This window comes from Cyprinus carpio, chromosome B13 (genome assembly GCF_018340385.1).
Source record: "Cyprinus carpio isolate SPL01 chromosome B13, ASM1834038v1, whole genome shotgun sequence".
Lineage (NCBI taxonomy): Eukaryota > Metazoa > Chordata > Actinopteri > Cypriniformes > Cyprinidae > Cyprinus > Cyprinus carpio.
Genome location: NC_056609.1, coordinates 9,996,111 through 10,008,445, shown reverse-complemented (window position 1 = coordinate 10,008,445; position 12,335 = coordinate 9,996,111). Strand labels below are relative to the sequence as shown.

The following is a 12,335-nucleotide window of genomic DNA, read 5'->3' as shown; positions in this document are numbered from 1 at the left end:
TGTGGTGCTATTGTTTGGGTCACTCAATACATAAATTTAACTGTGGGACTAACTGTAGGTTGTTTTTCAATTAGGACCTCCTGGTTTGAGGGCAAAGAAAGGCCGCGATGGGGCTCCAGGTAGGTCTACAGTACGCATATGCCTGTGCCTGCAACGCCACAGACTGCTGTTGTGCATAAGCTGTTATGTATGTGCACACCCAAAGCTTTTAATAGCAAGAGAAGCATGAAAACACTATCCTCCATTGAGATTTCAAAGCATTCAGAGATGCTTGGACTTTACAGAATATATCCTAGGGCAGAATTAGTGGTATTAATACAAAATTTTGGACACAACATTGAAAGGTGTTTGGGGTCACATCCATCAAGATTTATTTTTAAAAGAGTTTCTAGACTTGAAACATGAAGTAAAGAACCGCCCACTTAGACAGGAAGCGTCTGTCTGACTGACATAAAAGTGGATAATCACAGTTTGTTTAGCTTTTATTTATCATTTAGGGTATAGGTGTACCTAAAATGGATTATTAATGGATAATCACAATACTAATTGTGCCATGAATTCAAATAGTAGTTCAGAACTCTACAAACCTGTCAGAAAAATATGAAACAACATATTGTACCCTTGAGGTACTACTATGAACCGTTAAGGTGTAAATGACTTTTGAGGTACTGTACCAGATGTACCCATAAATGTAAAGTTTCTGCACATTTGTTTTTTCAGACAGAAAATTAGGGTGATTCCAGCAATTTTTGCTTCATTCATATTGGATATTAAATGGCCCTTAAATGGACTGTAAGCAGTCTGTAGGTGATTTGAGGCTACTACTATACAACCTATAGATTCCTCTATATTCTGTGCGTATGAAGTGGTTTCATGTAAAGAGTTATGGATCACATGGATAAAATGAGAGCGTTTATGATGACAAAGATTGATCTGGAATGTTCAGAGAGCAATTATTGTGTGACCACACATATTTTGTGTGTGTTGTTCACTCGTTCTTTGACATTATTCCTGATTTATGTCTAAAATAGGGCTTGCTGTCTCAGCAGCAGCTTTGATAAATGCCGGTTCTGATTTCTAAGAAAATACAGGCTTCTCAAAACAGGAAAGGAAAGAATAATGATGGACCCATAGGAAAGCTTTGTCACCAGTGTGACTGCGCCATTACTTAAGGCTGCCATATTTAATGCACCAGTTTGACTGCAGAGCTCAGTCGAAATGTAGCTCTTCTGCTTGTTGAAGAATTCAAGCTCATGTTTGCTCGAAACATTTTTCCTGCAGTAAACAATGGTTTTATTGGGACTTTTGTTCTCCCTTCCATCCATTACATAGTAATTTTTTTAAGTCAAAGGTTCATACTGTTACACCCCCAAGTTTCTGGCTTTGAAACAGAGAGGTGTTGCCTTTTCATACTCTTTAGAGGACAAAAAAAAAAAGGTTTCTGGATGAAAGGACTGGAAAGAAACCTTATGATTCTAAGCAGATTGTTCAATAGTTCTGTAACAAATTGCTTCGACGGACTGGTTTTGTTCTTGCAGTTGTCCAGATATAATAAGTTATAGAAGAGGTGATTTTAAGTGACATAAGCGGAAAAGATTTGTCATCAGCAATTTTGAGTTTGTTCTTCATTGATAAAGCTTGAGATCCTGAAGCTATGATCTCAGTTCTGCTTGATTGCTGTGTCTTGTTTAAAGGATGAAAAAGAGGCTGTGCATCCTAATAATGCATGTGCTTATAATTTGAAATACTTTGCTTTTTGTAATACTTAAAATGGATACTTAACTCATTTTAGATCAAGTTGCATAGTTCGTTTAAATTGGAAATCCTTGCCACATTAAAATATTAAAGGACGAAACGTTTCAATGCAACTAACCTGACCAGGTCCACATGGAATCTGCACCCTTGCATGTTCGTTTATTAAATAATAAAGCATATTTGCATTATACTTTCAGCAACCAATAAGAGTGTAGAAATCTCAATTCCATTTAACATATTTTCCTCAGGGTTTTAATCTATCCTGCATTTTCCACCAGAATCACTGTGAAAAACTTTTAACCTTTCTTGACTAACGATGTTAGTGAAATCTGTTTCCACTGTTTATTACGCTGCTAGTGTATGATTTAGCATTAGCTATGAAGGAGATGAACAGTTTGTGATGTCTGGGTGGGGTTCGCGTGCTCAGAAGGGGTGTGATTTATCTGTGCAGGCAGTCTTCCAGTGATGTGGCTCAATCTCCCACTCAGTTCTCAGTGGTCTGTTGCCTGGTGGGCTGACTGCTCATCCGTGGATCAGAGACAAGCAACACTTTCCCACAAAAAAGCTTTTCAATCCTGTCATCAGTTAAATTATAAACATATTTTAACACTGTATTTACATGCCGAACCGATGCTGTGACGCACTTCATTAAACTACCTGCGTGTGAACTCTAATCTTCCTTAGAGCTAATGTTACGGTAAGAGAAATTGGAGGCGGCGTTCATCAGTTCAGTCTGGGCTGGACAGCCAGGAAATTCACTTCGGATTCTGGTTGGACTACGCCAATTCAGACTTGCGTGACGTTTTTTTTTTTTTCTCTGTTCTTGTGGAAATTAAATCCATCAGGGTCAAATGTTTGATGTAATGTGCACATGGTCCAAACAAGATGATTTTTTCTAAATGACTAATCTGTCTTTCTCTCTGTTTTTATTGCAGGTCCTCCTGTAAGTAGATGTTGGTCCCTTTGTTGACTGGATTGTGGTAATGTGACCCAAACTCTGTGGCTTTCTGCGTATTTGTGTGTGTTTTGAGAGTGTGAATTTATCTTTCATGTGTTTCCTTATTGTCACTACTGATGGAGTGCTGATTACACGATTTCATTCACACAATGGAAACTGTTAGTTTAGTTTCCTTCTGCCACACATATAAACACCCACACTGTCATCTGTCAGAAAAAGAGCATGTGTTTTGTTCTAAAGGTGAAGTGTGCACATTTTCGATGTTGAGCTACTTTAGAAAATCCAGTTTAATGCGAAGAGATTCTGTGGCTCTCATCAAGCAATGCTCTTTTAAGCATTCTGAGCAGTCCAACTTGGCAACACTGACTCAACCAATAATGTGAATTTAGAGCGGGACTATCCATTTGGGCAACCAATGACATACATTCTGGAGACTTGGATCATTAATTTTCCAATTTTGTTTGGTGGCACAAAAATGACACACGTTACCTAAAATCGCATGCCATTATCTTGGACATAGCAATGTATTCTTCTTGGAATTTGGCCACGGATATAGAAGACGACAGCATTGGCAGACACAGCCTGTTCAACTTTATATATCTTTTGAGGGCTAATGTTACAGAATGAGGTTATAATGAGAAAGAAGGTCAAGAGAAACATATAGTAAAGGAGAAAAGAGAGTCGAGCAGTATAAAATTAGGTGCGGTTGGACAGCTGCGTCCCTGCAGTTAGAGGGAGAAGGTCGAGCTTAAGTGATTAATGAAATACCAGCAGCCACAGATAAACAGTGGCCACAGAAAAGACAAATCTCAAATGAGATATCTTAACCTTTTTACTAAAAAGCAGTAAGATTAAATGAAGAGAAAATTGAGTCTTCTGCTGAAACCTACTGTGAAAGTGATCCCAGTAATCACATGTTTCTCCTCTTAACATTTTAAAAGGCATCACTGTTTCAGACTGAATTGCCAATATACCAAAGTCTGCAGTCATTAGACTGTCTATAAATCTATGATAGGTTCATTGTAAAAATATTCATGCTAGTCACAATAATTTTATAGTACTGTACTTTTACTGTATGACATCAGTTGTCTCTTTATTTTTATGAAATTTTAAGATATGAATAATTAAGATAAATACTAAATTAAATCCATTAAAGGGATAGTTCACCAAAATAAGAAAATCTCTGTCATTTATTCATTGTTATAAAATATTCAGTAATCATTGATGTTTATTATCATTTAACCTCAAATCTGGCATGACATGTCTTCATGAATGGACCACTTATTTGACTTTTTAAGTTGTGTATTATGTGATTGTTGGAGCTCAGATGAGTCTGTCCACTCTCCATTTAATTCCCTTTTATTCTGTTTTTTTTTTTTTTTTTTTTTTTTTTTACTGTTCCTTTAAGTCTCTGAGCTATGAACGTGAAACTTATGAGCAATAAAATATCCCCGTGGGTGAGCAGGTTCCACAGCCCAAAAACTCACATACGTATACGAACATTCCAACACCTGCTCATATAACCCATAAATTGAAGGCAAATTGAGGAGAACTGAAAGACAGGCGAGGGAACTGTCAAACAATGCGCATAGTCTGTTAACCAACTTAAACATTAAGTTGATATTTCTACTGTTGTCAGCTAAGAATGTTTAGAGATAGTTAGTGAATTCTTTTAATCAAGTCAGTCTTCTTTAAACAGGTTCAGTGATCTATTGGCAGTCAGTGTCAGTAAGTCTTTAACTACAGTGTTTGTTTTCAGTAGAAGGAGTTTGACAAGCCCGGTGCCTGATCAATGGTCCTAGAGGGTCGTCCCATCACACTGATGGTAACTCTTAGAAGAGTGTATACTGTAGATTATCCAGCAAGAACACTAAGACAACACTCTTACTGATGTGATGGCAACTGTAAAACTTCACCAAATTGGCCTTTTCCTGTGTGTTGAAAGTGAATACTTCGAGAAGTTTAAATGCATAATAGTCTGTGGTTCTTCACAGGTCACCTCACAGGAGCATAGCCTTTTGCCTGCTTTTGAGGCATGGCTGGCCTAACCCAGCCTTAAACAATCAGAAGTGACAGGAAACATTTTACATTGACAGAAGGCACTTCAGTTAGTGTGTTGAAAACTCCTGAGGAGCATTGGACTGGTCAGTCGCAACTCTCTTGATCATAAGGATTGAAACACTTTACAATTAGGGGAGGGAATCAGCAGGGACTTGTTGATAGAGTAATATACAATTTATGTTTAGTTTAAATAGTGAATCTTTTACACTTTTCTTTCTTGTTTATTTCTTAATTATCTGGAACGGACTTTGTGCTTTGAGAGTTAATATTTATACAGTGGGTCAGTCTGAGGTTGTGTTTAGATAAAGAGAAAGAATTAAGGATGCATGACCTCCACAATATATTTTATCTTTTAACAGACTTAAGGTACAGTCAAATTAGCACATTTTCAGAAAAAAATGTAATAATGTACGAATCACAGCTCACAAAGAAGTCACTTTCAAACCAAGCAGATCTGCGTGATCTCCAACTTGAACCCATTGTGAAATCTGTTTATTCCTATGGAAGTGATTGGATTTAGTCTTTGAACATTTGCAGATGTTAAATTTACGGTAAATTTACACTACTTTACACTGTGGCCAAAATTGCATACTTTCTGAGTAGGTACTTCTTTTGAATAAGTAATTACTTAACAACATTCTATATAGTATGAATGTGTGAAGTGCGAATGAAATCTGGACATACTACATGGTCATGTGACCAACCAGCGTCACTTAGGTCCCTTCACCTTGGCCTCATGGGAAAGTAAAGCATACGTTGGATGCACATTTCAGAAGTAGTAAGTCATCCGGTTATTTTTGGCCTTTTTTAAAGAATACTATGCATGCTACTCTTTTCACATACTAGGAAGTAGGCATATTTAGGGTTAGTAAATTCTCCAAAAATATTAAGGCACAACTAAAAATAAAAAGCCTTGGCATTGTAAGAATGACATAGTATTGTGAGGTAAAATATCATAATACTTTATGTTTTGCTTAGCATAAAGAACAGCATAATTAAATAGTTTTTCCCAAGTGATATACTTGCTGAATTCAGCATTTTTCAGTATTTTTTCTGCATGTGATCTGTAAGTGCCCTGTGTCCGCTGAATATATCTTATCCGTGCAATGTTGGACTCTAGGGAAGCATTCACCCCCATTTCCCCCTGGGGAGCCCCTTCATTTACCCAGCAGCGCTGTGGGCTAAATGAGAGCCACATGTACCCTGCTACCGTGGATCACAAATGAAGTGTTCTTCCGGTGGGTGACCTCTGACCTCGCCAGACGCTCCTTTGGGCCAGCACTCACTGGCCTGTTCCCACTCAGCACCTGGGCCTGCACCTTAGACCTGCTTCACATACTTCAACACGCTCATATACACGGGCACATGTAGACCAGCTCACTAGTACACACTTATAATCTCAGCAACATCCAGCGGGGATCTGTTCCTCTCTCTACACACCGCCGCTTATAAACACCCAGTCCAGCTGTGTCCAGCTCTCATATACGTTACACCACTGCTGTCCCACATATGTGCCTTCTGAACCTAAAGATCCTAGTAAAGGTCTTTCATTGTTTCCCACACACTTCAACAGTCTGCATTCAGTGACACACACATTAGATTTAAAGGAGTAGGCATGTTGTGATTGCCTGGTTACAGAAATGCAAAATCTTGTTTTTTGGACTCTTTATTGCAGTAAAGATTGCAATAAATTATGACTGTATTAACAATTGTTTACTGGTTATTTACTTTTAACAATAATGCTGTTTTATGTATACACTACTGTTCAAAAGTTTGGAGTGTGTATGATTTTGAAAATGTTTTTGAAAAAAAGTATCTTCTGCTCTCCAAGGCTGCATTTATTTGATCAAAAATGCGGTAAAACATTGTGAAATATTATTACAATTTAAAAAAAAAATAGGAGTATGTTTAAAAAAATTTAATTTATTCCTGTGGTGCATAGCTGAAATTTCAGCATCAGTCCTCCATTCTTCAGTGTCATATGATCCTTCAGAAATCAGTCTAAAATGCTGATTTGCTGCCCAAGAAACATTTCTTATGATTGCAACAGTTGTGCTTCTTAATAAACAGCATTTCTTTGAAATACAAATCTTTCGTAACATTATAAATGTCTGTAATGCCACGTTTGATCAATTTAATGCATCCTTGCTGAATAAAAGTATTAATTTCTAAATAAATAAATAAATAAAATCATACTCCAAATAACTCAGGGTAATGATATTATAGCCCAACAATATTATCTACACCTAAACATAAACCTCAAGCAAATCTGTGTAAAAATCAGTGTTCAACAAGTTTCACTATATTACAGTAGTAAGGACACTTTGGACCTCACAAGTACAGTTGAAACTTTACACAGCACACACATTTTGGGAAATATTCAATGTACATAATAAATAATAATAAAAAATATATACATTTGATTGATTGATTGATTGATTGATTAATTCTTCCTGCACTGATGAAAAAACACAAATTAATTTTTTTTCATTGTTTCATTGGATTGATTTTTTATTTTTTGTTATTGAATGGTGTATGGTCATATCAAAGCTTACAGACAGAAGAGTGCCATGGATGTTTTTGTCCGTCTGCAATAGTTTCCTCCCCTGGGCTAAGGCTTGATAAATTGCTTCCCTCTCCGCACTGTAGTCCAAGAGGAAAGCCAACACACACAAACAGTAGTATGCACTTCCACAGGCTCATGAAATGAACTGTAAATGCATCATCAGATAATGAAGAGTGTCACGGCAGTCTTAACAGAAAGGATCTTTCTTTGAATGATCAAGCAGCTGTCAGGTTTTTACCACTAATCCTCTGCAATGAAAAATGTACACAGTTTTTATTTTTTCACAGCGGAATGGTGCTCTGTGAAGGAAGTGAACTTGTTATTTGATTTGATTTAAACCAGAGCGATCTCCACAATTGACTCTGAAGTCAAGCATGAGATAAGGATTTTCAGCCAGCACCTTCATCTGTGAAATTGTTTCATGCATGCGTGGGCCTCTTAATGAACATATTTTTTTAATCAGACATGTGGTACTATTTAGTGTTCATGCTGGCACTAAATGCTTAGTATTAAATGCACTGAAATGATCTTACTGAAATACAAGTCATGATTAGTAATGACATGAACTGAATTGACTTTCACACTGGAAAAAACTAAACAAAAAAAAAAAAAAAAACTTGTATATAAACACCCTTAATAAAGATTAAGAAAAAAGAAAAATTGTGTAAGATGACCAGACTATTGTAAAATATTAATGTAATTAAGTTTTTTTGTTATTCTTTTAGGGTTATAAATAAGGTTATAAAGTTAACTTAATTTGAGATATACTTTCTGAAAAACTTTATTAACTATATTTCTTCTGGAGTAAATGTGTCTTGTTTTAAGGGTGTTTATATTGTTTTTTTTTTTTTTTTTTTTTTACTGGGAAAATATACATTAAAATGATTTTCAGTGAAAAATTGAAAGCTATTAAATAAAAGAAACATGTCAGCATATTAAAAAAAGATTTTCTGAGGTCCAGAGAATATTCTGTTGTGAAAGCATTTGATGGTGTTTGCGTTTATGGAATGCTTCTTTGGAGTGTTTTCCTGCTGCTACCTTTGAGCCTTGCCACAATGAAATTTAATGCTGGAACACAAAGTTCCTCAGTTAAATTGTTTTCACTATTCAATATTGAAATTGTAAAAGCAGGCTAAATTTCATTATGGCTTGGCAGGGTGTTGTGTTCTTCTTAATCAGTATTGTTGACTGGTTCTTTCTTTATTCTGTACCCACATTTCTCTCACCCCTTTTTCAGGGTCCACCTGGACGAGCAGGCTTTCCGGTAACTGTCTCATAACGTATCCTGTCTGTCCATCTGTCTGTTTGGTTTTCTTGCACTTTGCCTTTCTTAAGTAGTGTCTTTAAGAAGCTGTATCCAAACAATTCATCCTGAAACTTCAATATGAAAAATACTTAATCATGTATTTTGCAGTATGTCATATATACAGCTTCTTTATTTGGACACACTGAGACCTCCTTTTAACCAAAGAACTGAGGATATACAACCAATGTATGTACAATAGTATATGTAGCTTTATTTTCTAGTTAAATTTTAGCTAAATTTTCATTGAAATTTTAATTTGGGAATTAAGAACAAACAAACAAGAAAAGTTATGATGTAGAATGGAGAAGTGTTTCAGAGGTTTTTTATGACAGTGTTCTTGTAAACTCAAATGAGCTCAATATGCTCTTTAGATCCAAAGAACATGGTCATCAGGTTTCAGTCTATATTATGCTTGTAATATGATTTGTAATGGAAAAAGCATTAAATGAGGAAGGAATCCAAAGTGGCTTCAGACTTTTAGACCCCACTGAACATCCCCCTAAACCAGATAACCTAAGCTAGGTTTATTGTAACAAGTCTTTTAGCTAGGCTCAGTGGACGAGTCTCTATTTCCGTCAAGTTAACACATTGTATTTTTATACTTGATTGTATTCTCTCAGGCCCTTTGGTCTCTATCTGGATCAACTCTTCCGAATTTCTCCTATAATTCTAATATTACTGACCAAAACTCAAACACATGTGTCTTTCATCATAGCATGCTAGAAGAATCCCATCTAATGTGAACTCTAGTCCTATCTGCCAATTATACCCTACAAAGCCCCATCACTCATGACAGCTATTCTTGTGAAACTTTGCCATAAAATCATTTTTGCATACTTTTTGTTTTATATTGTTGACAGGTCTGGTCAAAATGTGGATGTGATTCCTGCCAAAGCTTTTGATTGATTGCATCGTCAGGAAATGAAATGAAATTTTATATTTTCTTAGGATAGGGAAGGGTGGCAAGCATTTTACACAAAATGTGTCCATTAGATTAGTTCTTCAAAAAATATTAATATTGGCGCTCACGCTCCATTGAACTTTTAAGGGATACTTGTGGTTTGTATATTTAAGCTTTACTGCTCATTCACATGTATGTATGACTATATAACACTTCTGATTTGTAGTTAAGTACTTTAGGGCTCATTTGGAGAAGTCTGGAGTTTTTAGTGTACTTCATCAAGCTATTTCTAAACTAAAGCTCTAGATGATTTTTCATTCTTTCTATAATAGAATATTCTCTTTCACAACGACTCCTTTGAATACTGGCAGTACTGTATGACTTATAGTGTGTGGCTTATACTGTGTATCATACTTAATTTGAGGATAACAATGATATTACATAAATTATTTAAAACGATTTATTTTATATATAATATAATGCATAAAATCATTAAATATCAGCATCGTTTTTAAACAGTGTACAGTATAAGCCATATTGTGGTAACTAATTAATGCCTTAAAGCAGTATTAAGTTATCTGAAATCAGCACCTTGGACAGAGCCAAGAGAATTCAGATTCAGACTTTCCTCTTGGGACATTCAGCAGCAGGCAGTGAATTAACTCTAAAGGTCAAACTAAATGAACACTTCTAATATGGGAACCTTTATCTTAATAGCTTTAGAGCTTAGTAAAACAACTACGCACCAGAAAAGCTACAGTTCAGTACAGCACATTCATTGTTTTAGCAAATGTTTTGTTGACTTCTGATGAGTTATGGGGGCTTAGCCAACCCACCCCTTCACCCGCCCCCCCTTTTCCATTACGTGTTACTCGAGTGAGTCATCAGCGAGCTGTCAACGCTCCCAGACCTTCTAATACACTGACCTGCAACGTTAGGAATGCAAATAAAAACAGCTGTAGGAATGGACGGCCTTGCATAATAAGTCACTTCAGCGTCGCAGGAGTTTATAGCCGTGTTAAATAGCGCAAAATGTTTGGAAAAGCATAGGTCCAGGAGAATAAATGGTGAATCCTCAAGACCAATTGTTGTATCAAGATCTCAGGTTTCTACCCACGTATTTCCATATGTTCAGATTTTCACCTTAATTGAAAAAAATTGGTCTCACTTAAAGTAGGGATAGTATAGCTATTATTATGATAGAATGGGATTCATAGTTTTTAAAGGGATAGTTCACCAGAATATGAAAATTCTGCTGTTTTTAAGACTTTAAGGCTTTCTAAACCTTTCCATGGAACTTAAAAGGAGAACATTCCATTGTTAATCCGAATGTTCATTATATGTGTTTGGTGCTTTTCTGACATTTTTCAAGTTTGAAGGTTTCAGCTTCTGTCCATTATAACTGCATGGAAAGCAGCATGGAAAATAAAATCATCAAATGTTTCCCTTCCAGAAGGAGAAAGGGAGTCGTGTGTTTAAAAGACTGGATTTTCATTTTTTTTAGTGAACTATTCCTTTAAACCCTTCCAATAGGAAACAAACTGTCATGCTTCCACACTGCTGTCTCTTTCAGTCACTTCATCATCTGTCATATGGTCAGCTAGCAAACATCATCTTATGCAAGAACCTTGATTATAAAATTGGCCTCATACAAAATATGCAGCATTAACCCCATGCTTTCATTGGCATCATGTAACCTCTGTTGATGCCTGCTGTCTGACAACTGTACATTCATCTTCAGATTCTTGAGTAGCTGACTCCAAGCCAGTATTTGGCATGTCTGCATCGATACCCTTTAATTTAACAGTACAGTAGGTGAATGCTTAGTAATATAGACATTTAGTTAGAATCACATTGGTCAGCTTAACTTTACTAACTCTTCATAGCCATACCATGTGAATATGCGTCTGAATGTTACTTAGTCACTAGCAGTAATAACTCTAGACTGTAGAGATTCAGTCTGTCAGATTTATTGTTCCTGATTTTCCTTCTTGACTTTGCATTGACCACTAGGGAGACAAAGGATCAATGGGCATTCCTGGAAGAATGGTGAGTGATTTGATGATATGCACTAAGCCCAACCAGCTAGTCTGTAGTCTTGAATAATTGGTCATCAATGCTTAGTGTCATGCCATTGACAACATTTATAACTGGACATGTCTAGCTGTAACTCTACGTCACCTTTATATTTATTGCCAAAGGTCACATTGATAACATAAGGTCAGATTGAACTAAAGAATAATGTTTTCTTTATATACAGAATCCAGTATCTGTGGTTAGTATAATTTCCTATTTCATTTTGACATAGCATTCACAAGCTTTCATATGCATTTCTTTCACAAGTTTAATGTAGCATTTCAGCTTTTTAGTGCAACTATATAATATAAACCAAAAACTAAGCTAGAAAATGTTTCCCATTTCATCACTGCCATTGATAGTTAACAAAATGTCTGACTGTGAAGTCTGAAATATGTCATGGCCCCCCTGCCACATTTGAACAAGGGCTGAAGACCAGAGTTCTTTCTGGCTGCATTTGATGAGAACCCCTCTCTCCTTATTTCTCAATTTGTCTTGGCTGCTCAGTCATGTGAAAATACTTTTCTTGTTGAACTTTAAATAGAAAATAGACCTCAAAGAAGCCCTTTTGCTTATCAGTTACATTCTACATGCTGAGAAGTCAAAATGTGCAGCCAAACCTCAAGGAGATCTTGGAAGAAACATTTTGGATGTATAACTACAGAGAGACAATACGTACATATTCAAAATGAGAGAAACAGATTGGAAAACC

At 36.1% G+C, this 12,335-nt stretch overlaps 1 protein-coding gene across 31 annotated transcripts in view; it reads left to right on the top strand.

Moving 5' to 3' along the window:
• The window catches only part of col13a1 (collagen, type XIII, alpha 1), a 95,118-nt gene that overhangs the window by 38,242 nt on the left and 44,541 nt on the right, over positions 1-12,335 (top strand). For 8 of the 31 annotated variants that reach the window (XM_042736399.1, XM_042736397.1, XM_042736408.1 and 5 more), the window contains exons 3-7: positions 75-119; positions 2,691-2,698; positions 8,578-8,604; positions 11,561-11,596; positions 11,808-11,822. In XM_042736399.1, coding sequence (XP_042592333.1) covers positions 75-119; positions 2,691-2,698; positions 8,578-8,604; positions 11,561-11,596; positions 11,808-11,822 — 131 coding nt within the window. The remainder of the gene's footprint in view (positions 1-74; positions 120-2,690; positions 2,699-8,577; positions 8,605-11,560; positions 11,597-11,807; positions 11,823-12,335) is intronic. The other 23 variants (XM_042736423.1, XM_042736416.1, XM_042736409.1 and 20 more) reach the window with 10 other exon arrangements.